Below are 26,669 nucleotides of genomic sequence, written 5' to 3'. Positions count from 1 at the left end.
AGGTATTAGTCTACTCTAAAATACAAAAATAATGTAGGGGAAGGCACCTGAATGAATTGACAATAAAATTGTTAGTGGAAATTATTACTGACTTCATACCTCTAGAACAGTGCTCATCAAATGTTGTGCCGCGGTATAATCCGACAATCACTTATTTAACAAATAAAGACATTTTAAAATTTGTTTGCGCTCTCCAAAGGTACCGTGTTAATCGTGAGTGGAATTAGAATTAAAAACATAGACCAGCATTTTAACCGTGTCCAACAACCCAGGTGAAACTTTTACGAACTTTTCTAAATACTTTTGTTTTTAACTTTGTTCCGCCCATGTGTCTAAAGTCAACATTAGAACAAACTTTGCAATAAACATTACAGCCACCAGAAAAGCACCGCTCGTTAACTATCTTCATGGTAAATATAATTATTCATCAAAAAATATTAGTTACTTACTTTGCACTGTTTGTTCTCGATTGCCTCGGTTAGTTCACTGATGTCTGTGATGTCACAACTGTACAACCTCAACACATCGACCTTGTCAACTATCTTCGACAAATGTTGGACACCGACGTTTCCCAAAGCGTTGCAGCTGAAGTTAAGTTTCTTCAACTAAACAACAACTCAAATGTAAGTTGGTGGAAATATGAACACAAAAACAAGTTTGCGACCACCTTAAGTAATATATGTATTTAGAACAAAATAATTCAGAGGTCAGAACCAGACATCAATCACAAATATATCCCTATGTCTCCGCCAACCAACATTTTGAAATACTGGCTCGATTAAAAATTATTGTTTATATTGCAGTTTTGGGGCTTTTACTGTTGTATTTTTTAGATTATTTAAATCAATTATTTTTTACCGGATGACTTAACATCTACGTTAAAGAGTCCAATAATAAAAAAATATTGATTAAAATGGCCTTACATTTTTATTTTTCCTAAACATTGCATTACATGGAGCTACATGTTCGGTTTATAGAAGTTTCATATTATTCGAAATACTTTTTGCGTTTCTCTATATACAAGCATTTTACCTCATTCGTAAAACATCAAAGGCGCTGGTCGTTCCTGTTTGCCGGTGATTGTGTCTAGATTTATAGGTCTGTGTTGAACCGGCATTTACTCGTCTAGCGTTGTATCGTAATTATCATAAAAAATATTTTTTTTGCTTAAGTAAAACTCAAATTCTCATGTAGTTTTGCAAAATATGTGACAAAATATCTTGGCGTAACAGCGTAAAATTTGTTCTACTATAAACGCATATGCTAACCATGGGTCGGCAACTCCCTTGTTGCGGTCTTGCAACATCTTTAGCCGTTAGTAATTACTTAAGGAATACTAAATTAACACTCAGAACCCCAATGCGTTTTAAACATTCGTGCATTTCATAGGCGCCGGTTACCACGATATTACCTCGCCACTCAGTGTATGACTAGCATGTGATATCACTCGTTTATTGTGTAGATAATGTAATTATTGGATCAATAGAGATGGTAATTGGAATAGTAATTGTGATAGGATTAGGTATATAGTATATAATTGTTATAGTAAATGCTTAGTTATGTATATAGTGAATATTAGCGTATTTGTCGCTATGTATTGCTGCCGTTTTGAAGATATATTCTATGAAAACTGGCACAACAATATCTAAAAATCGTAGTAAAATCGCTAAATTGCATATACTTATGCCACTTTACCTTCTGAGTCATTTTCCCGATTGCTTCACAAATGTGTTCGAAACCTTGACTTGTCAGTTTGCAGTACTTCAGATTCAACATCTCGATTGGTTTGTCGACATGCTGGAGCATCCGCCCCAAAGCGTGTCCTGCACTTGTTCCGATGGGTTGGTTGCTAAAACCAGCCTTCACAGGGAAGTGCTTTGCGAAAGACTGGAGCACTGCTTCATTGCATTCTTGCAAATCAACAATCATTCCAATGTCTAAACACAACTTTATATTCAACAAATATTAGGAAATGCAACAAAAATATTTTTAGGTTAAAACAAGTAATTGGCATTGTGACGTCACAAATGCGAAAACAATAGTTTAATTAACTGCAAATGTCGCAAAAAGTAAAAGAAATGTTATACACTTACCTTTAGGAATTCGTTTAAATTGTTGGAGCAAGTATTCGTAGAACATTGTAGCCTTGCCTGGGAATATGACAATAAACATAGTTTAGCTTAAAAAACTATTTATTATCCTTTTAGGTGGATGTTATAAAATTGCAATATCACTTAAAAGGACAACAAACCGTTCAAGTGATATTGCAGTGTTAATTACATCCACATGTGTATTCTGATGTAAACGATATGACTGTTAATGTCACTGGTTATTCACAAGTCTGTTTAAAGATAAGCAGCAGAATAGTGGATTTTCATGTCACTTCGCCAAAGCACTTTTCCTTCGCTGCCTAACTATTTGTTTTTTGTGTCGAAAAACATATGCAATTTTTTTATTTGTTATTTGTTTTTACTCCTAATAATATACGTTAGACTGTTTTATTTTGATTTAGGAATAAAGTTTTGAAACATGGCAAACTTACTTAGTCAGGTATTAATACATAAGTTTTGACACAAACTTGTGCAAATGATTCAGACCTGTGAAATAAATACTTAAAATACTTAAACTTGATAACCTTTGTTAGTTCACACAATGTTATAATAAAATCCTGCACCAAACTGGGAACATATTTTATAATTTAAATAAACAACAAGCAAACTCAGATACAAGGCCACAAACATCTGTTTACAGTTTGTAATTTTGCTATGTGGTGTGGGTTTTGAAATATTTTTATGTGTGTAATGCTGGCTGTGTCACAACTCCCAAGCCCCTAGCATATTTCCCATGGACTTTAACCAATAGTTATAAAACCAGGTATACAACTAATGAAATGTATCTGTACTTTAAACATCCGTCAGATGACATTTTACCGGCAAGTTACATCGTCTAAGGCAGTCGTTATAAAAAAATTTAGAAAAGAAAAACATAAAAAATTAAATATTCTACTTTCAGTCACTATGCTCCCTTAGGGAGGAAAAATGATTAAAAAATTTAAGTTTTAATCGGTTATATGCAATAAAAAACTTATTTAACTGTAATGATTGGAATTGCAAATAGTCTCTTGGGCCCATAATAGAAGTCCGTTGTTTATTCACAGTTACGTTTTAGTCTATTGTTATTTCACAATTACATATTTGTCTGTTGTTTCTTCGCATTTACAGCCATTTAAGAAATATACACGAATGCAGGCATTTTTGCAAACGTACAAAATTAAAACCCAAGTTATACATTCAAACAAAGTTAACTTACGGACGGTCAGCGCATCTAAATTTTGTACCAAGTCTTAGCTTTTGGTGCAGATGTGGCTATTGTAGCTTTACATATTTGTTTGAAATTTGTTTACTCTGTTTTCGTAGTATTGATTTTCTGTTAGCAGGGTACATCGAAATAATAAATAAAACAGGTGGTGTACTTTGTGTTTTTTTCTGGGGGGAATTGACAATGTTTGCTCTTGAAGAAAGGAATATGAAAAAAAACTTTGAGAACCACAAATCTAAGGAATAAACTTGAACTGCAAACGGTTAACTTAGAAACAGATAATGAAATGACTTATTAACTTTTGAGTAATGTGTGCTAAAGAGATAACACTCAGAAAGTACAACTTACGAGTTTCGAGTTGACTTTGTTGAGAAGCAAGTGTGGTTGCTGGTGGCCGGTTAGCAAGCTGTAAACAAACAATATTTCTCAAATAAGTACACCAAAACAACTTAAAAACAACACCTTAATTAAAAACTGCCTTTTAAAATGCCAGTGAATTGTGAAATGATAAAAAGTTTAAATACACATTAATTTATAAATGATTAGCCGGGCAAAATTTTTTGACTTATCCTAAAAAGTCAAAATTTTGTCAAAATTCACATGTTAGGTCAAAATCTGTCAAAACTATTTCAAGTCAAAATCGATTAACAAATTTAGTTTTGACTTATATTCACTGACGTTTTAATTGAACTATGTCTTCAACAGAACAATATTACGGTATAAGCGAGCCCTCAGAATTAACTATCCAGGTCTAGTTTATCGCATAAAATTCAGCTCGAACTTTGTTTGGACAAATCTATTCAACATTATTAGCTCGGTCTTTTTTCACTTGTGATTTGAAATTATCCAGTTTGTATTTTGATAATATGCTTGGTTTCTGTTAACTTTCTGCAATTATTTTATTTGTATTTCAACTGTTTATATAACAATTTTCTAAAATAACCAGCGTCTTGTTTTTCTTTGGCATTTTTATAGTGGTTTGTCTTTTTGAAATGACAAAAATATCAACTAAGCATTTTCATTGGCGGCGCCAAGACACCAATGCGCTTCAACAACAATATGGTGTTAAAATTAAAGTATTTTTAATAAGTCAAAAGTTTGTTAAAAAAATATATTTTTAGGTCAAAAATAATCGCTTTATTGATTAGTAAAACGTGTTTTAAATCAGTAATTGTTAAATACTTTAAAATATCTGCAAAGTAATGTAAACATCTCAGACTGTGTTTTCATACTTGCGGTATTGATGATGTGCCATCTAGTGTCAGTGTCATCTGTCCTGATGCCGTAGATGTCTGTTGTCTGGTTTCTACGAGTGTAAAACCACAAATGAATTTTATAGGTCTTTTTACAGTAGCAGAACAAATTTCTCAACAAAAACAAAAATTAAGTAATATTTCTTAATGTTTAAATAATGCTTAAAAATACACATGAATTTAGTCGATCAGGGCATGTCTTTTTGAACACTGCTCAATTGTTTACAGCTGTTTTTCATATGACTTGCTTGTCAGCTAGTTTTAGAATTTGTAATATTTAGTAATAAATGAAGTATTTATGTCAAATATTGTTCTATTGATGCACATGATAAAAATAGTAAATGGTTTGTTTAATCAGTTTGATTTTAGTTCAATTGGAATAAAAGCAGGTTGCCTATAATTTAATGAAGGAATATTTATCAGAACTAATTGATAGTAAAACTGAGCGATTTTTAGCAAATGATTTTCAAACTATTATTCCCAGAAATATGCGACTTTTTATACTCAGGACTTGAATAGGGCTACTAGAGTCTCTAGTCTGCAATGCGCATTCCCAAATTCCAAACCGATATGAACACACAATGTAAATCATAAAAGTGGTTTAACCATAGGCCCCGAACTTTCAAAATCACAGGGCATTTTTTAAAACAGTCCTTACTCATTACCAGGGGCGTATCACGAAAATCACCAAGGGGGTCCCAAAATTTTAACTTATTTTTCATCTGACGTTAATGAATAATGACGTCGTAAAATAGTGACTGTAATGACGTCATAAAAAATATAACCAGACACAGCCAATTAACGTCCAGCAAAAGCGAACCTTTAAGACGCTAAGCAAACCTGTGCTTTGAAACCACTGAGTGTGCAATCTTTAACTTTAGACGAAAAACTAAACCTAGACCGCCAAATATGTGGGATTGATTTTAGTAGAAGCGCGTTAGACTATTAGCAACGCAGTTTACCAAGTTACATGTACAAGACTAGGCTAAATTACAAGCACGTCTCTCGCCACCTCCAATACTAAAAAAAAAAGATCATTTTTCGCGGGTCTTATTATACCCAATTAGCGCAACATCTGCGTCAAGCAGTGTACCAAGTCAACTAAAATACAAGCTGTGGTTGAGAGAAAATAAGTTGTGTTAATTGCACACCAAACACATGGTCTTTGAATATGCTTATAGAGAATAATTTTGCGGTAACTAGCATTACATAAAAGGTGACTTGAACTAGTCACAGCTAGACCACCTTTTAATTAAGAAAATCTGCGCACTTTGGTTTCGTTAAGATCCTTAAGATACATAAACCAATTACATTAAAAACATTGCTTCTTCAGATGGTGAGTTAAACCCTGACAAAGACGAACCAAATGTGATAATATCACTTGCGGGGGGGTGGTCCGATGGTTATTGCAAATCTACTTTCAGCAGTGTTTCGTAAGTTATTATCCGCCATAGCTTTCGTGCAAAAGGGGCGAACGAAGAGAGGGAGGAATTTTGGGGGCTATACCGATATTAAATATTGAAGAGACTTGTGCAAGAGGAGTCAGCGTTATTGAACAAGGATTTTTATATTTGTTTGGCGTTTACAAGCTTAAGTTCGGAAATACGTTTATTTATCTATTTAGGTGACTAAATATCCCAGCATATTTAACATTAGGAATTGTGACGCTAGACGAAGCACTGTGTTATACAGCGTTTAAAAGTTAGGAAATATGTCAACGCTTGTCTATTTCAGCCTCAGTAATTGGCTTGACACATTGTATATCACATAGAAGATTTTTTTTCTAAACACAAATTTCCCACCATCTTAAGTTTGACCTACGTTAGCGCAACCTGGTATTTAGTATTTTCAGCGTTTCGGTTTAAATAGGTGCAAACAAACACTTTTGCAGATCTCCCCATGTAATTCAGGAAAGTCGCGCATACTGTTATCGAACCACGATTGTGCTACCAGCGGTGTACATAGCACTAGCTTTAATATAGTCTTCACAGAATTGGAGTTGCACACTAATTGCACATGAAACCTAGTCGAATTTCAGGGCGTTTTGACGCCCTGCAAGAAATCCATGGCATTAAAATACGCTTTGCACACCCACGTTTGGCGCATATGGGTTAAACGACATTCCTATGAGTGGACTGGAGTATATCTACCCTATGTTAGTTACATAGACGGGGGCTGTAGATTTGTAGCCGGACTTGGAACTCAACGTAGTAGAAAATGTGGCCGGAGTTAGACACAACTCTTTTTTAGACAATGTCACTCAAATTTTTTACCGACTTTGTATCCCTGATTAATAATGTTAGTAAAAAAGGTCAACATCCCATAAAACAATTTGTGCAGACAGTGCAGCCCCCAAAGTGTTAATTGTCAAAATAACTAATTGTTTATTTAGAGTAGTGGTGTTTAACTGTAGGATACAAGGACTTAACAGTTGGTAGGCGAACAGCAAATATTAACCTCTAATTTCAACTCTGTTGATGAAGTTAGAAGTAAGGTTTTAGTTTATATTTGGTCTTTAACAAAAACATGTAAATGTGAATTAAAGTTGCTTTGAAACCAAGTAGATCACAGCGACATTAAAATTTCTGTAGGTGGTAAGGGCTAGAATAGGTTAGGAACCAATAGTGAACACAGAAAGGTTTCACCAAAGTACATTTTTACCACACATACACTTTTTATAAACAACATATTAAAGTGTATGTGTTGCTGAAAACAAACAAAAATATTAAAATAATTCCCCCTACATTCCGTAGAATATTTCATCTGCCATCAGTGTGTCATGGTATGTAACATACAGATATATACATATTTTTTATATACTTCCTAAATGTTAAAACATACCTTTGTCCTCAATCGTTGACTTTGGAACAATGAAATTTTTGAAGAGTAGAGATCCACATAGAAATCTCCTCACCATCGCCCAGTGAGGAACACTGACCAGTTTCATAACGATCTGACTAAACTCATCTAAACTCATGTTCTGGCTAATATGGACAGCCGTAAAGAATTCTTGAAGTAACTGATGTGAAAAATAAAACTTTTTGTCCCCATCAAAAAGTTTCTGGTTAAAGTGAGAATACCCAGGTACTGCGATTATAATATCCTGGACTATGACATCACTTAAACTTTGCTCAGCCATTTGTGGAAAGGTCATAATGACAGTTGAATTCTTTGTAGCGTTGTAAGCAATTTGGGTAAGTTTAACTTTGATTAGGTTAATGTCACAACCCTTGGCATGTTCTGAGCGTCTCAGGTTTTCAAGTAAAACTATAAAAATCTGTGTGATGTTACAAAGTTCAGTGAGATTATCTGTGCCCAAGGCAGCTGACAGGATCAATTGAAGCATGATTGGGGTAAGACAAAGGTCAAGTAGCACAGGTGCAAAATTGGTAAAGCTATCCCATATTCTCTGGGCTTCATTTTTAGCAAATGCTAAGAATAGTTTTTTCATATTTTCTGGTGTAAGCTCATGTACCAAAACAATTTCCTTGGGGCGAAGTAATTCATGGAGGGTGACTATAGAATGTGGTCTGGAAGTCAAAACAATAGAAATGCCTGGAAAGAATTTTCCGTTGCATAAATTTGCTACTACCTCTTCAACTAACATGGGAGTATCGTATGACGCATTTCTAGGCTTTACATTATCAAGTGACCAAGTTGCCTGATCATAACCATCAAGTATGATCCCAAATTTCTCTGGGAACTTCATCATTGCTGCAAATATGGCGTTTCGTTTTCTTTCGCTTAACCATGGGTATGCATGATCAACCACAACCTGCCTTAGAGTGACTTTTTCTGACCCATAGAGCATGTTCATGCACAACAGGAGAATCCACGTTATGCAAGAGTTGTTTGACAGTCGTCTGGCAATAGTAGATTTACCAGAACCAGGAGCCCCAACTAAGGCTGTGTAGCGATGAGCTACTACGCTATCGTGCAATTGCTTAAAACTGATCTTCTTTGAACCAGAACCGACATACCTTTGTTGTGTGGAAGGCTTATAGTTCTCTGTTTTACCAGCTCCACCTCGATAAAAGTTTTCCTCTTTCCTTAGAACTGGATGAACACAGGGAAAGTTTTCCTGCTCGTAGTTTAGCCCGAGGGGAACAACTTCTTGCTGTGGTCTCTTGAGATCTTCCTTTATAGTTTTAAGTAAAATATCTTCAGGAGTATCTAAAAAGATGTTTTATTTGCTAAATGTATTATACAGAACAAACATTCAGAAATAATACAACTATTTTTTGATTAGTTAAAAAAGGCAAAATTTTGTCAAAATTTATACAATAGTATAAAATCGTTTACAAAATGTACAAAAACTGTAACGAGCTTTTAGAAATGGTCGCTTAGTTTAAAATTTTATCAAAATTTTGTTTTGAATTGCAGGTAAAAACGTGTTAACTCCATTATATATTCACAATTATTACATTTACCATTTCCATAATATGCTAGGTTGTGCTAATTTTTTGCAATTTTTCTTATGTTGTATTTCAATATGGAGGTTGTTAAGTAGCTGTTACTATTACTCAACAATTTTCTCAAACAACCAGCTATTTTGTTTTTCTAAGACATTTTTAAGTTACTTCTTGTTTTGACATGCTAAAAATATCAACTAAGCATTTTTAAAACATTAACATAAAACTGAAAAAATAACTGATATTTGTACCATCGGCAAAAAATTTAAATCATCAAGTAACTGGAGACGCGCCAAGACACCATAATGCAATACTTTATACAACAATGTGTTGTTTAAATCAATGTATTTATAATAGATAAAAATTCCTCATTTTCTAATAAAACAAAATCGCCATAGTGATTGCTGTTACAAAAATGTTTGAAGACAACATAAGGATAAATGAATAGATTCCTGCATTAAGCTGTTGCAGGTGATAATGCAAACATTTGTTTCAACTCCAACTTAAAAAAATAGCTACTTATAGCACAGTGTTCCCACCCTTTTTTACACTAGTGCCCCCTTGGGCTTCATATTATTTCATATCGCCCCCTCATCTTGCTTTACAGTAAAGTTTTATATTGATCGTAGTCTAGCAATATAATTTCATTTCGATGAGCTGTCAGTCATATTTTAGGTTGTCTAACATACATTCACTAAAATAATTTACATGAACATGTGTATAAATCGAACTAAATTAATGACGCCGGTCCCTTTTAAAAAACTAAGGCATGTAGGTAACAGAACAAATAATTTACATACAACAATAATTGTTAAGATTTAAACACACTTGTGCAAACTACTTTGCGCTTCTACAATTAAAATATCTGACAATTCAACATATTGTTTCATAATGAAATCCAGTTTTGTCGTTAGCTAAAGATAAAAGATTAATTCTTAATATACATACATTATTTGACAAGGTTATGTCATTAACAGGAAAAAAGAACTCCTGCACCAAGACTTTAAATCAAAGGTTGGCAAAAGTTTTTTAGTCGCGAGCACCAGCCAAACTCAGAAAGGTCTCTGCAGGCCGCACAAAATGTTAACTAAGAATTGTGTTCTAAAATGTTAGAACAACTGTGAATCAGGCGGGCCTCGGATTAGAAAAAAACAACGTTTGTATGGTTTAAAATTTGAGTCCACACGTCGTCATCCATTCTACTAATGAAAAGTGTAATAAAACTACTTTGAGAAAACGCGGTAACCTTAATAGTTAATCTAGTTCAGTGATTGTTAATGTTTTTGAGTCTGGCACACCTGGCGAGTAAACAAGCATGATTTTTTGGGGGGTTGTCGCAGACTAGGTTGGGACACAATCCCCTAAGTAGCTGCTAAGGATAGGAATGACTTTACTTTCTCAAGCAAGACGTTTATTGGACAGAACAACAATCAGTACGGCAAATAACCATGTACACCAAGTGCTCGCATAAGGCTACAGCTTGTCTCTAACCAACGAGATTGCAAACTGTGCTCAAAATGCATCCGATTCTCTCGGTATACACCCGACGAATAATACCAAAACGACACCACACAATAGCGAACGAAATCGACACAAAGATATCACGCAGCGCTGAGAAAAGGGAGGCTACGAAACTCACACAAAGTTCTATCCCCGAGGGGAAACCGTGGCGGCGGGTAGCCAACCCGGACGGCAGTTACCGCGGCCTAACACATTAGTTATGCTTCAAAGAGCTACAATAATTAAATTTGTGACAGGGGTACATGCTACTTTTTATTGCATTGCGCAAAAAAATGTTAAAAAACATGTCCAATATTTTTGAATACGTTATCTGTTTGTCCGCTACGCACTTCTCAGCGCCGGCACAGCGCTAAAGAAGCACTGATAAAGGTCAAAAGATGGAATCAAACCGTAAACAAATTGGACACAGAAAGATCACTCTCACCAAGCGCGAATTTTTTTTACATGTATGTAGTTAAAATAGTCTAAAAGTATTTACAATGAACTCGTGTCTAGTTGTCAAAGAGGCGGCAGGCCGAATACGACAACCTAGATGTTATGTGTTTATCAACACTTAAACACCCAAATTGATTAACTGCCATAAGCCAAATCTTAGAGTTCGTTAAGTTATTTTATGATGTGATAAATAGGGTTTTAGATTACGCGCTTTCCGCTTTTTTTATTTTCATTTGCCAAATATATTCTTCAGTTACATAATATCATATTTGATGATGTAAAGTTTTCCGTATTGTAGTGTGTAAAATTCCTGTGTTTTCCTGCTTCAGTTCGCCTCGTTTCAAACTTGACAAGTAACCATTAATCTCGTAATCTATAACTTTCAGTCTTACAGTCGGTGTTCTCACGTTCTGCAAAACAAGCCACTTGTTTTGCTGGCGTCTGACTCCCGCTGCAATTTGGCCTTAGAATGGCCGCTGTAATGCCTAAGCCATGTTTTCAGAGTGCCGGCCAGTCTTATTGGCCAAATATGACGTAACTTTCGTGTTCTTTTTCTTCCTACGTATTGGCTATATACATGTCGTTTATTAGCGGCTTTAGGCTTTTTCTCTAGAAGTCTTTTGCGAAGTTTTAGCCGACAGTCGCTGCAATAGGCGGTGGCTGTCTGTCTCACATTAACTTGAAAATAAATTTACGTTCACTAATGCTATTTGATAACGTTTTAATTCGTTGTAACAATATACTTTTGATTGGAATTTTAGTTGTGGTTATGACAGGTAGCATATCTAACCAGAAACCTTTGCAAACAACAAGAACTCGCGAGGTTGCGTCCCGCCGGGCAACTGTATGGGGTCAGGGGCCAAGCCCCAGTGCACAGGTCGCGGCGGGGCGTAACATAGGGCAGTGGTTCTCAAACTGGGATCCGCAAGACAATTTTCTGGGACCGCGAAGCACCGCATAAAAATCAGCACGATGCTCCTGAAGAACAACATTTTTTGTGCAATAAAATTTATCAGGCAACTTACTTTTACAATCCAAATTGATTAGTTGTTCATTCGCATTATTGCACGCTTTAAGTTGAATTGTCCTTTGTGACGTCATAGTGTTGCATTGTTCTAATGAGATTTACGTTTTTACAGCTTGCTGCGCTGCCACTGTGGGCACTACGGCCATGGTTTTAAAACTGTTCGTGATTGCTTGACTTAAATAAAGTGATTCGTAAAGCTAAGATGATAGCAAAGAAGCAAGTGGACATTAAAGAAATTGCTGGAGGGCCGTTAAGAAATTTTTTTTCAAGTTTGAAAACCACTGACCTAGGGGTTGCCAAACTTTACTTAAGAAAGTCAATTGTTACATCACAAGTTAGGCAGAAAACTACTACAAGTTCACAATACAAAAGTTGCCATTTAAGCTTAAATGTTACCTACAGTGCTGTTTGGTACTATTTTAATGTAAACTTTTTATAAAATGTTGCGAAAAGTACCTTAATATAACTCCCCCTTATGTGCGTTCAGCGCCCCGCAAGTGATAAAGACCCAAAACGCCCCCCCCTACCCCCCCCCCCCCCTGTAACTTGCCAACGCCCACAAGGGGGCGGTACCACCCACGTTGGGAACCTCTGCTATAGCATAACGTTGTAGACAAAGTGAGCAACTTGGCTCCCTTAGGGAGTAATTGGGGAGGAAAAATGGATAAAAAAAGAAGTTATTTAATCTGTTAAATGCAACAAAAAGCTTATTTAACTGTAATAATTGGTGTTGTAAAAGTCTATTAGACCCTAAGTCCATTTAATATGTATAGTTATATGTTGGCAAAAAATGTAAAATTGCAGGGCTGTTTGTATTGTTCTCATTTAAGGCAGGACATGCTGTGCACCAGAAATATATTAGGTAAGTTTGCAAAACTTTGATTACGAAGTTTCGTTGAAAGATTCAGCCTTTTGGATTTTAAGAGATTCTCTCAAATGGGACAACAGTTTCGAAAAACAAATAGGATCCGCGCAAAGCGCCAAAAAATTGCTACTGTGTAATATGTGTAATAAAAAAGTAAATATAAAGTTAGGAAAGCGGCTGTGACTGTGTAGTTTTATTTAGATCATGCTGAGAAATAATGGACAGATTTTTCTGCAAGCAAATTATTTCATCAAAAGAGCCATATGGTGTCATAAAAAAGAGCTAAATATGGCTCGCGGAAAAAATTACACACTTGCACAAATTTTTTACAGATGTAATCGGTGTACTTAGGAGATATTGTTTTGCATTGTAGCTTTATTGTCATTACTGCTTGAGAGTAGTTTTCAAGTGTGTGCTAAAATATAGTGTACCAAGAAACTCAAATAGACGGGGTCCCGAATTTTCCACTTAAGGAACTACCCTATTATAATAATGACGTCATAAAATAGTGATGGGTCTGAATGCCCAAAACCCCCGGGATACGCCACTGGTCTTGTGTTACAACCTTTTAATTTGGCCCACAAAGTAATAGCATTTATCTGTCTATTAAAGCAGGTACGACTTTGCTTGGAGTGGATTAATACAAAGCATATTTTTTTGAGCTTTGAAAAACATTGTTATAAATGTTTTGGTATTACGGATTTTTAACAAAATTGGGCTCTTTAAAGCTTTGATAAATAAGTTAAATTTGCCTTAAACTGGACCTTGTAAAATAGCATAACAACATCGGCTATATTCTCAAAACTAAGAGAATGGTTACTTTTTAATTTTAAACAACTATGATTTCAACAAATATTTTTCTCGCACAAAATCCCCCAAAATTGGCAAATTGTTTATAAATACCTTGTTGAGAAGTTCGCTCAACAGTGAGAGGGGTTGCACCTTGAATTTCAGGTTGTGGCACTGTCGGAAATAAAAGTTAATGAAATCAGCATATTTTTCATTCTTTTGTAAATATAGAAAATATTGCTAACTATATGCCCAATACATTTTTGCTATGCACAATTGTGTGGGATAGAATGGTTTCAAATTTGCATATGAAACAGTTTGCTTGCTATGCTAGTAACTTGACTTACAGTTTGACAAAGAATATGAATTTCCACTGACTAATGTGAAAAAAAATGTTTTAAACTTCAAAAACAAGTGTTGGCAAGCCGTGTCCTGCAGGATTGTATTTGCCTTTTAAGTATATAGTTTTGAGAAGGTCTTCTTAGACCAAAGGCACTGTGTGCGCATGGAAGCTATATTCCTATGTCCTTTATCAGGATTGGCGAACCTTTTCATTGCGCGGGTCACAAACACAACCTACATCCTTAAAAATGCACAAGTGCGTCATATATTTAGTTACATGCTAATTTTATGCGAATCTTTGCTGCTATGTCGCTTCAAGTGTCATTTGCTAGATTGGTATTTGTTTTGGGGTGTTTTTTTTCACGATTTTCAAATTTGAATGCCCACGAATATTACGAACCTAAATAGTTAACAAAATAGTTCAAAATAGTGCTGCAGCATTTTACATGGGATTACGGTTTTAACAAGGGTATTTAGAATTTTTTTTAGTTTGCGATCTCTTAATTTACCTTAAAGAATCGCCACCCTTTACATTTTACAGCAATAAACAAATGCATTTGATTGTTTGCTTTTCTCCACACATTTGTTGAAGTGCAGTGATGTAGCCCTACTCGTCACCCCTACTTTTGCATGACCCACAAATTGGGCAGCCCTGATTTATACAGTGTGGTGCTATTTAACAAAAAAAAGTTAATTACATTTATTCTTTCCTGAAAATGATTGATAACCTTTAGGTATTTCTAGAAAGACAAGTGGGTCATTTAAAAACTGTGGTGGGTCAATTTGTGACCCACAGGTCAGTGGTTCGCCATCCCTGCCCTATATCTAAGTGGAAGTTTTTATAGAATGGAACTCCCTGAAATGAAAGTTCAACTAATCCACAATTTTTTTCGCTGATGTATTCCGTCTTTTATGACAAACATAAAACAACAATATTTACCTTGTTGTTGAGAAGTTGAAGGTTGCATACTGAGAGGGCTTGCACCTTGAGTGGCAAATTGCGAAACTGTTGTAAACAAAAGTTAATAAAATTGGCATATTTTCCTTTATTTTGTGAACATATATACAAAATGTTTGAGCTACATGTGCAGTACATTATATGCAATGCAAAACATGTGTGAAATTGAAAAATGACGAAATAAAAATGCGTCCAGCCAATTACTTTTTACCTTGTTGAGAAGTTGATGGCTCATTAGTGAGTGGGCTTGTACCTTGAATCGCAGGTTGTGGAACTGTTGAACAATACAAGTTAAAGAAATCCAGTATATTTCCAATAACTTTGTAAACATAGAACATTTTGCTAAATGGCCACAGTATAGGTTGCTATACATTTGTGTGGAATAGAATAGGTTCAAAATGACTAATTTAAATAATTACATTTTACCTTGTTGAGAAGTTGATGGCTCATTACTGAGTGGGCTTGTACCTTGAATCGCAGGTTGTGGAACTGTTGAACAATACAAGTTAAAGAAATCCAGTATATTTCCAATAACTTTGTAAACATAGAACATTTTGCTAAATGGCCACAGTATAGGTTGCTATACATTTGTGTGGAATAGAATAGGTTCAAAATGACTAATTTAAATAATTACATTTTACCTTGTTGAGAAGTTGATGGCTCATTACTGAGTGGGCTTGTACCTTGAATCGCAGGTTGTGGAACTGTTGAACAATACAAGTTAAAGAAATCCAGTATATTTCCAATAATTTGTAAATATAGAACATTTTGCTAAATGAACACAGTATAGGTTGCTATACATTTGTGTGGAATAGAATAGGTTCAAAATGACTAATTTAAATAATTTCATTTTACCTTGTTGAGAAGTTGATGGCTCATTACTAAGTGGGCTTGTACCTTGAATCGCAAGTTGTAGAACTGCCAAACAAGACAAGTTAATGAAATCCAGTATATTTCCAATAATTTTGTAAACATAGAACATTTTGCTAAATGGCCACAGCATAGGTTGCTATACATTTGTGTGGAATAGAATAGGTTCAAAATGACTAATTTAAATAATTACATTTTACCTTGATGAGAAGTTGATGGCTCATTACTGAGTGGGCTTGTACCTTGAATCGCAGGTTGCGGAACTGTTGAACAATACAAGTTAAAGAAATCCAGTATATTTCCAATAACTTTGTAAACATAGAACATTTTGCTAAATGGCCACAGTATAGGTTGCTATACATTTGTGTGGAATAGAATAGGTTCAAAATGACTAATTTAAATAATTACATTTTACCTTGTTGAGAAGTTGATGGCTCATTACTGAGTGGGCTTGTACCTTGAATTGCAAGTTGTAGAACTGTTGAACAAGACAAGTTAATAAAATCAGTATACTTCCAATAACTTTGTAAACATAGAACATTTTGCTAAATGGCCACAGTATAGGTTGCTATACATTTGTGTGGAATAGAATAGGTTCAAAATGACTAATTTAAATAATTACATTTTACCTTGTTGAGAAGTTGATGGCTCATTACTGAGTGGGCTTGTACCTTGAATTGCAAGTTGTAGAACTGTTGAACAAGACAAGTTAATAAAATCAGTATACTTCCAATAACTTTGTAAACATAGAACATTTTGCTAAATGAACACAGCATAGGTTGCTATGCAGTTGTGTAGAATAGAATAGGTTCAAAATGACTAATTTAAATAATTACATTTTACCTTGATGAGAAGTTGATGGCTCATTACTGAGAGACCCGGCACCATAAATTGCAGGTTGTGGCACTGTCATAAAAAATATGTGTTAATAAAAACAGCATATTTCCAACAATTTTAAAAACATGGAACAGTTTGCTAAATGACCACTACATAGTTATGCACAATTGGGAGGAATAGAATGGGTTCAAAATGACTAATCTAAACAGTTGCGTATCCAGGGGGGAGGGTTTGGGTGTCCGGACATTTGAAAAACAATAAATTAAGCAGTTTTCGTTTTTTCTCGCTAAAAACGTTGAGTTAGGCGCAGCTGATGTTCCTCGATGTTCGCTGTCTGCGCTAATATCCGATATGGTGTGTCTGCAAGACGTGCTTGTATTTAAGCTGACTTGGCACACAGAGCGGCGCAGATGTGCGCTAATCGAGAAACACCCAGGAAAACGATCTTCATTTACGATTGTAGGTGGAGAGAAACGTGCTTGAAATTTAGCGTAATCCCGTACATGTATCTACCAAAATCAATTACACATATTTCACAGTCTTGGTTTAGTTTCTTGCCCAAAGTTAACTATTGCACACAAAGCGGTTTCATAGCTGGAGACTGGCGGAGTGTCAACGATGCACCTGTTTGCTTTGCGTCTAAAGTTTTGCTTTTGCTGGCCGTTGATGAACGATTTATGATTAGTTTTTTAGTTAAAATGACGTCATTAGAATCACTATTTTATGACGTCATAAAATAATACATCAGACGAAAAAACAGGGACGAAAAAACAATTTGCCTAAATTAAAAATTCGCAACCCCCTCCTTTTTGGACTTCTGGATACGCCCCTGAATTTAAATAAATACGTTTTACCTTGCGGAGAAGTCGATGGCTCAATATTGAGAGGGCTTGCATCTTGAATCGCAGGTTGTGGAACTGTTGAACAATACAAGTTAATGAAATCAGCATATTTCTCATAATTTTGTAAACATAAAACATTTTGCTAAATGACCACTACATAGTTTGCTATACACAATTGTGTGGAATAAAAAGGGTTCAAAATGACTAATTTAAATGATGTAGCATTTATCAAGCATTATTACACTTTGTTGCTTAATTTACATCCGGTGTCCACTGAGGTGTGACCAGAAGCCGAACTGAGTGGTATTGGCGTTTCGCGATTCATTATACTTTTTTGCGATTCTACTTAACTGTGTTCTTTTATTGTGTGTTCTGAGATTTGTGAATATATTCTCAACGAGCAATATCAACTGAGTGAAGTGACTCTGTCTAGAGTGCAAGAAGTTAAGGACAAATATTTTAGGGGCCTGCTCCTTGGAATCAGATATATAGAAGGAACGTGTAAGACACTTAGGCAGCCGTAGGTACAGGGTTGGAAATGACTAATTTGAATGCATTAACTTTTTACCTTGTTGAGAAGTTGAAGGTTGTATGCTGAGAGGGCCTTTACCTTTAGCGGTGAGTTGTGGCACTGTTGTAAATAAAAGTTAATAAAATCAGCATTTAAAAGACACACACACATATGTGTTTAATATCAACTAGTATCTAGCCCTTTGGAAGCTGCTATATGACCAACGATTGCAGCTTCTGTATCAATGAGCAAGCATTGGCGTATGGTTGTTTGTCGACTCGCTCCTCTCTGAGCCTGCATAGCTCAGTTGGTAGAGCGACGGTCCCGGTATGACCGAAGGTCGTGAGTTCGAACCTCACTGCAGGCCAGTTGTTTTTCTGGTCTACTCTGGTTGCATCATATAAACATATTCGGCAAGTCTGTGATGGCTTTTCGGTGTACTAAAATCAGTATATTTATAACATAATTTTAAAAAGATAGAACAGTTTGCTTGCTACATGCCTGCATTTTTTGCTATGTACAATTGTGAGGAATAGAATGGGTTCAAAAAGTGTATATACATAAAAAAGTTCGCTTGCTATGCTAGTATAATTTGTAAACATGGGTAGCTGAAAACTTAAGTAATCTACCTTGTTCAAGAAGTTGTTCAATGCTTGGAAGGGTTTCTCCTTGAATGGCGGCTTGTGGCACTACCAGTGTAACATTCTGTTGAATGCTTAATTGCTGATGTACCGTCTGATGTACTGTCTGATGCTGGATACTGGCCTGCTGTTGTAGTCCTTCTACTGCCTGATGTTGTATCATCGCATGTTGATGCTGAAGCCCACTGACATCTTGACGTTGGATAACAGCTCGTTGTTGTTGTAATTCTTCTACATTCTGACTATTTATTTGTGCTCTCTGTTCGTGCATTCCTGCAACAGTCTGATGTTCGATTCTAGCATCTTGGTGTTCGATTTGTTGATCCCCAGCAATAAAATCCTACATAAATAACAAAAAGTATAGGTTTCATGTGAAAAGTAGACTGAAACTCAGTATAATATTGGTCAAAACCAAAAAAGTATATATTTATATGTATTGTTGTTTTTTTTATTGCTAACAGTTTTAGTAAACCCAAATTGGAAAATTCCTAAAATTAGAAACTAAGTATTTAAAACAAACTTACTCTGCAAGAGATGTTGGTTGTTTGTTCTTCGGTCATTTGAACTATTGACAAAATAAAGAAGCCTGGACTTCTTAGTCTATTTACATTTCTTAAAAAACAAAATCAATATGCTGTAGCCAAGTGAGTCGTATGAAATAAACATGTTTTGCTAAACAATACCTTTAAAAATTTATGCTTATATTATTGTAAAGAAAAGCGCAGTGTTTAAATGGTGGTCAGTTGGAAAGAAAGTTTTTTTTCGGAACATCAATCAATGGTAATTGAAGACATTGCTCTTTACTAGTTGTGAATATTTAAATAACAAGTTTGTTGTCTGTTGTTTATAAAAAATATAGTACTTGTTAAAATCTCTGAAGCTACCACTTTCATTGTTTGTATTTGCTGTTAAAAAATTAAAAAAGAGTTTTACAAACACAACAACAGAGAAAGTAGAATATGACTTAAACGCTTACTTATGTAGCAGTGCAAAATTATTCGATTTTACCTAATTTGAAAAGCGACTTCGGCAGCCGTCGGCTCTCCTATTAACAACCGGCGCCGTCTTACCCGTAACTATAAACGAGCTCATCGCTTACTAAAAATAATGTGTTTAATAAATACTGATTCCACACTAAAACTTGCAGTTGCGACTGCCAACCAAGTAAAATTAGATCCTCTTTCCCCAATTTGTAGGATGTGACTACGACCTTATTTTGACAGGGTGTTATAATTCATAAAAAATACACACACTAATTGAATTTCTTATGAAGTTTATCGCGAACTGCAGCATGAACACTCAATAATAAACGCAGATGATGCAGAGTTATTAAAAACTTATTTATCATGGCACTTTGGTTTTATTTGTAAGATCGCGTTGATTTCTATGTTGCTAGGCACACACCTGGTTACGGTCAAGTAATACTAAGTATTCTATGGTCGAGCATCGTTTAGGAAAATTAAAAAATTAAAGTAAAATTGTTTTTTTGGGATAAAAAACAGATGTTTTTGGGATAAAAAATCGCGATATTGGGAATGTTTATAGAATAAATTCAGAATTTAATATATTTTGCCTTTTGACAAACTACGTAATTCAAAATCATCGTGCGAAAGTTTTGTTCTATTCTGATTTACATTGAGCATATACTATCGGTTATGAATATTGATATCGTTTTTATTTATTTAAACTACCCCCCAACAAATTTATATCAAGCGAGGCACCGTTGGAAAGGTAAGATCGATGCCTATGCTGTTTTTGGTTCCATCCTGGGATGAAATTTTAATTTGATTATAATCGCGAATATTAATATTGAAATTAAAATATCTTTTAATTTTTTTTCAAAAGTTGAAAAAAATACTGTCCGAATGTCCGTTCTTAAATCAGTGGTAGCCTTACGTAAATTTGTTCTTTTATTTGGCGTTAAACATATCTAAAAAAATTTTATTTATGCGGACTAGCCTTTGGTGTAATTCTACAACCTTGCGTAATGTAAATATTATATTGTACCTCACTGATGTTTGCTGATGTGTGCGCTTGAACACCTCACGTGTAAATGTTATTCGATTTCATACGCGAATCAATTAAGTCGCCGCTTTATGCTGTCGTATGCGCAAAAATGTTATAATTTGGGCGATTATTTTTTGACTTGTCAAAAAAAGTCAAAATCATTTAAAAATGAACATAAATCGTTTATAAATTAAAAAAAAACGTATAGTCAGCAATTTAAATTGTCTTTCAGTTAACATTTTATCATAACAATTTAGTTTTTAATGACGTTCAACGACATGTTAAGCGTATTAAATCTTCACTAGAGCAATATTGTGTATACGCGAGTCTGCAGAATTAACGACCCAGGTCTAGTTTATCGCATTAGGTTCATCTCGAACTTCTTACGCTTTATATAGTTGTGTATTCCTGATTTCCTTTTCATCGCTTGTGATTTGCAATTATCCTATTTCTTATTTGGATAATATACTAGGTCATAATTGTTAATTTCTGCAATTCTTTTTACCTGGTATTTCAACTGTTTACACAACATTTCTCTAAAATAACCAGCGTCTTGTTGTTTTTTTTGTATTTTATCGCTGTTTGTCTTTTTGAAGTGACAAAAACATCAATTAAGCAATTTTATGAGTTTTGCATAAACCTGAAAAAATAACTGATTTGTGTTCGACAAACATCAAAATTATGTGGTTGACGACTAACCAAGACACTAATTTAATACTTTATACAACAATTTGATGTTTAAATCAATGTATTTTTAATAGGTCAAAATTTTGTCCAAAAATTAAATTTTAATTTTTAAAGTCAAAATTTCTAATTTTTTTGGTCAAAAAATAATCGCCCTAGTTATAATACGCAATGATCAAAAACAAACAAGTGACTCAGTTTAAAAGGATCGTGTAAAGACGTTCGGTTTTTCAACGATACGAGAACGACATAACATACAAGGCGATACCGACGTCAAGTGCGACTAGTGGTGCTCGTCAGATGTTAGGGTGATGGTTGTGCTGATGTTATTATTATACAAACTTGAAAAGCCACGAATTGCTGACCAAATTACCTGGAAAAATTCTCTTTAAACGTTTCCCTTTCATCGATTTTGCTGAGCATAGTAATGACGTCATTAGGTAACGGACCGCGGTACTTTTTGTCAAAAATATCAGGCATAGGAAACAAATTTTAGGTTCCGAACATACCTTGTTAAACTTCATCATTACTACGAAACTTAAATGAAATACATTTCAAGATGTTGTGGCAATCCCGTGAATGCGACAGAAAATACCTTGAAATCCGCGGACAGGATTGACACAAAAACCTGCACAAAAAAACTTTTTTCGCAATTCTAAAAAAAAGTACTAAAAAAACTATATTTGAACCCTGATTGGACAATAAAACAATGGCATTTTTTCATTGGTCTGTTTGAAAACGTCATTTGACGTCATCGATTTACATTGACTTTATACGAAGGGTGACATTCATAAAATCGGATTGATCAGAGTTCTGATTCAAGTTTATGAATTCCACCCTTAATTTCAACCCACGCCATTTGGCTCAATAATTTTAGTCCAAGTCAAATCGTTTGTCCATTAAACTTAGTCAAGTTTCGCTAAAATGTCAAGTAATTTGAAGATGGTGACTTAGTTAAGTCAATGGCTTACGTCCAGAGGCGTAGCCAGGGTATTTTGCGCCCGGGGAAAAACTTGAAAATGGCGCCCCTTCCTCCATGTTTAGTCACATTTTCTATTACAATAACATAATTTACCTTACTTTACACGAAAAAACAATTATAATTTTAATAGAACATTGTATTTAAAGAAGAGGCAGCCTCATTTTGGCGCCCCTGTACCTTGACGCATATGTCTCTACGCCCCTGCTTACGTCATCAATCATTACAATCCCTAATCTTTTAAAATCTGTTGCATGATGAAAAATCTTTCTTAGTTTATGTAGTTCTTAAATGCCGATATGTTTTTTACTTCAGGATGCAATAAAATTCTAAGAAAAAAACAATCTTTTTTATACCACCTTTAATAGTAAACTACTTGCTAGGATTAAAACAATTTGTTTTTATTTCATTAAGAATTTGGTAGGTTTGTTTATGTGTGAACGGACTGCAGCTATTCGTAAAACCGTCTCCTTAAAAAATGCTAGTTAATATGTTTTAATCATTTTGTCTAATGATAGCAGGTTTCTTGACTTCACCTTGCAAAGATTCGAGCTCGTAACTCAGTGATTCTTAACGTGATTTCTGGTGTGCATGTGAGTATATAACGTGTGTACACTGCCTCTGCAGACACACAAATGCAAAATTAAATAGGGCGATATTAAAGCTAGAAGATATAAAAAAGGCATTTAACTGGTGGTGTAATATGTAAAGCAAAAATTAAACTATTCGCCAAAAAACAAAATTTGAAAGACGGCAAACAAATGTTATCTGCACTTGAAGTGATATTGGAATTGCGCGCCTATATACACACAAGGAGGCAATTAAGTGGTTAATAAGTGAAGCAACATGGGTTGATAAAACATCAAGTAGAAAAGTAGAAAAACACGAACCTTGCAAATTCAGCAAATACAAAGTAACTTTAGTAAAAAAACAATACAATCGATTCTATGAAGCCTAAGACTAAAACACCAAAACTAGTTGCGAACCACAATCGTTTCTCAAAACAAAAGCTGTGCGCAAACCTTATGTCTTTGTTCCAAACAAACAACGAAGCAAGTTAATTTGAAAGATATTGGCACTTTTATGACATACCAGCCGAAATATGGACGAGTATAATATAAAACACCAATTACGTAAATAATATCTCCATTGTTTCATCGAGGACTGCATGCGAGCAATAATACAGGAGTTCATTGCATAGTTGAACACAGATACAATGTTGAGTGTTGAAAAGGTCAGTTAAATATGTTGCTGCTCTGATGAAAGGTTCATTGGTGGATTGAAAATACAAATATGTTTGTATTCAACTTAAATGTTTCAAATGCGTGAAACCAAATTCGTCTGAATGGTAATAAACATCACAATTAAAAATACAAAAAGTAAATATGATTAAAAGTTTTGCTGGAAAAGAACACGAGAAGTCAAACGATTGATTCTTTGTCGCTCGGAGCATTCGAAGTAAAACTTCAAAGCTGCACTCTGTCCTCCTGCAAAGCACAATATGTAAAGAAATTTTAAACGCTGAAACACGTCTGGCAGATTTTGTGTGTTTACTATTCTTTTTCTGCGATTTAATGCGAAATATTTTTCAATACTGCTGGTAAAGAAACTTGTTTGTGTGGCAATAAAAACATAAAAGTAGTAGTAAGCTGGTTAGGTATTTCATGTGAAAGCAATAATTCTGCTGATAAGAGGAACAGGCCAATAAGTACAGGCTAAAATCAACTATTGCCTGTGTGTCGCACTTCTGTGGTTTGTAGCACTTATATGACGGTATTTGGTCACCTAATATCTCTTCAGGCACTGGACTGGTGGTTAGGCCAACCATATGTCCTCTTTTAGGAGGATTTGACCTCTTTTTTCAAGAAAACTGAATGGTTCTCCGAGGACGCTCAAAAATGCCCAAATGTCCTTTTTTTCGCATTTTGAGTTAGTTGCTTATACTTTTAACAAGACTTTTGACGTTGTATTTATTTCCAAAAAAATACTGTAGCAATGAAACATGCTGAATTGCTGGTTTAAAACAGGTTTTCTAACAAATTGCCCTACCGGCCTACCTTCTTAATTGTTATTACAAACATTGCGCCAGAAAAATTGCAACCGAACCTCACATGTAAAAAGGCCCATTAATAAATCAAAGGTGTGTGATTGTTCATTTTAAACCGTAGGATTTTAAATCGTCACTTATAAGTCTTTCCGTAGCCGCCAACAGCAAAACAATCGCGCTCGCAACAAATAGCGCTCAGTCGCAAGCAACACCAAATTTCCTATCGAAATCTAATACGAGAATCCCAAAACAACCAAACATCCCGAAAATCAGCGTAAACTTAAAAGTAACAATTCTACTTTCGTTTTATGTGTCGGCAAAAAATGTCCACTTTTTTGGTGCTGAAAATATGGTAGCCCTAGTGGTGGTTGGTTTTAAAACTTTTAACTTTCGACGACAAAAGGCCACCATGACGTCAGTGTGTACAAATGACTAATTAAAGACGATACAAAAGGCTATTGTGACGTCAGATGTGCAAAACATCAACTGTTTTATTTCCCAATCTCAAGCCGAAAAAGAGAGATTTACTTCTATCGATAAAAATCGGTTTATTCGATTGTGCTTCGATCTGCTCGAACAAAACGTAATTTTAAATGTTTGTGCGACTTATTCCGACAGAAAGCCTCCAATGTCATGACGTAATATTGGGGCGAGAACATAACAGTTTTATGAAAGCAGCAAAGTCACCTAGTTTTGCCCTGAACATAAAAAACACGTAAAAACAGTTGAAAGTAAAAAAAATAAATTAGGAATCACTGAATTAGAGAACTGGTATTGTGACGTAACACAGGGGGTTCTCGTGTCAGTGATGTGGGCTTTCTATTTATTTATTGTTGTTACTCACGGGAAGTCCAAGTTCTCTCAGTTTCAATCTGATGACCTCCTCGCCTTCCTCAGTGATGTCACAATTATCTACCCACAACTGCTCGATGTTTGGGAGGACGCCAGAAAGCTTAAGAGCTCCTTCGTCGCCGATGCGGTTATCATCCAGATACAGCTGCTTGATCTGGAACAACAAATTGATGGGTGAAATAGATTTTGACTTAGTACATAAAGTGAAAATATTATTAGTTGGTTCGTGGTGTTTGCGGTTCCAACCAACTTTATTTACTACATATTAAATGCATAACACGTTTTTATTCAAATAAATGTTTTTGCTTTTATGGACCAGTGGTGGGCAATTACTGTTGGACAGCCGAATAAGAATAGGAAAATAGGCTGTGTAAAAAAATAGGATATGAAATGTAAAAACCTTTGGATAAACGTCCCGAAGAGCATTTAGTAAAAATTGTCTGGCAGCAACATTATATTTGTTAATGTTTGTTTACTTACTTTGCACTGTTTGTTCTCGATTGCCTCGGTTAGTTCACTGATGTCTGTGATGTTACACCTGTCCAACTCCAACACCTCGACCTTGTCAACTATCTTCGACCAATGTTGGACGCCGACGTTTCCCAAAGCGTTGCTGCTGAGGTGAAGTTCCTTCAACTAAACAACAACTCAAATGTAAGCTGATGGAAATATGAACACAAAAACAAGTTTGCGACCACCTTAAGTAATATATGTATTCATAACAAAATTATTCAGAGGTCAGAACCAGACATCAATCATAAATACACCCCTTTCTAAAAAACTAACCCATCCAATAACTTAAAAACTTATATATGCTTACATAATTATACTAGCGATGGTCAAAGGCTAAATTTTGGTGAGACTTAATAAAAGTTTCTTATACATTGAATATTACATTTAACAATCTTGTGTTTTTATACAAATTTCATTCCACATTTCCAAAGTGACGACCTAAGCATGAACGAGTTTAGTTACATCCATTAATACAAGCTGGTTCCCGAATGGTTAAGCAACCGTTGTTATTTACAAAATGGCCAGATGAGCTTATTTTTAGTATGTTCGAAAACATCGACTGAGTTTATAGGAGGGGCCATACGTATGTGATTTTGAGTATTTTTTTTTAAGAAAACAAAGGTAGAGGGGGCTTCTTTTTTTCTTTCAAAAACCTACAATCGTTTTTAAATCTCGCCTTAAGAAAGCAAACGTACTTCTGAATGATACAATAGCACAGGCGTGGCCAACACATAGTAACTTACACTTTCAATCAATCTGAAGTTAGAGTCATAAATAAAGGCAAATCTGTTTTCCATTTAAACGGTTTGCATCAGACGACTAGACAAATAAATAACACGCAACTTTCAAAGAGATTGGTAAAAACGGAGTGGATGTGTGACTGTCATAGGCTTAGTCAGGGGGCCACAGAGGCCATAACCCCCTAAAAATTTATAAATATTTTTTGTTTTGTAGGATTTATGAGCA

General features: G+C 35.0%; 1 protein-coding gene and 1 non-coding gene across 2 annotated transcripts; one reads left to right on the top strand and one right to left on the bottom strand.

Annotated features, from left to right (window-relative positions):
• Positions 1 to 4,517: 4,517 nt before the first annotated feature.
• Positions 4,518 to 17,577, bottom strand: LOC146146428 (uncharacterized). The gene is made up of 14 exons (XM_083390077.1): positions 17,482 to 17,577; positions 16,634 to 16,696; positions 16,420 to 16,482; positions 16,206 to 16,268; positions 15,991 to 16,053; positions 15,776 to 15,838; positions 15,562 to 15,624; positions 15,347 to 15,409; positions 15,132 to 15,194; positions 14,903 to 14,968; positions 13,735 to 13,794; positions 12,547 to 12,601; positions 7,413 to 8,744; positions 4,518 to 4,624 (listed from the first exon to the last, which is right to left on the bottom strand). The coding sequence occupies exons 1-14, from the start codon at positions 17,575 to 17,577 to the stop codon at positions 4,545 to 4,547; spliced, it is 2,193 nt and encodes a 730-aa protein (XP_083246203.1). The 3' UTR covers positions 4,518 to 4,544.
• Positions 17,578 to 18,272: 695 nt separating this feature from the next.
• Positions 18,273 to 18,347, top strand: Trnat-ggu (transfer RNA threonine (anticodon GGU)). Its single transcript has one exon. It is a non-coding gene; the product is annotated as a tRNA-Thr (tRNA).
• The last annotated feature ends 8,322 nt before the right edge of the window (positions 18,348 to 26,669 follow it).

This window comes from Ascidiella aspersa, chromosome 5 (assembly GCF_963924565.1).
Source record: "Ascidiella aspersa chromosome 5, kaAscAspe10.2, whole genome shotgun sequence".
In the NCBI taxonomy this organism is placed as follows: domain Eukaryota; kingdom Metazoa; phylum Chordata; class Ascidiacea; order Phlebobranchia; family Ascidiidae; genus Ascidiella; species Ascidiella aspersa.
The sequence above is the reverse complement of the archived record's forward strand: the minus strand, read 5'-3'. Positions and strand labels throughout refer to the sequence as shown.

Coding starts and splice junctions, on each gene's coding strand:
- LOC146146428 (XM_083390077.1), bottom strand. CDS start 17,577: ATGCTGATTTCATTAACTTGTATTGTTCAACAGTTCCACAACCTGCGA. Junction 13,795..14,902: donor TTCAACTTCTCAACAACAAG/GTAAATATTGTT, acceptor TATTTCCGACAG/TGCCACAACCTGAAATTCAA. Junction 4,625..7,412: donor GTCAACGATTGAGGACAAAG/GTATGTTTTAAC, acceptor TTACACTCGTAG/AAACCAGACAACAGACATCT.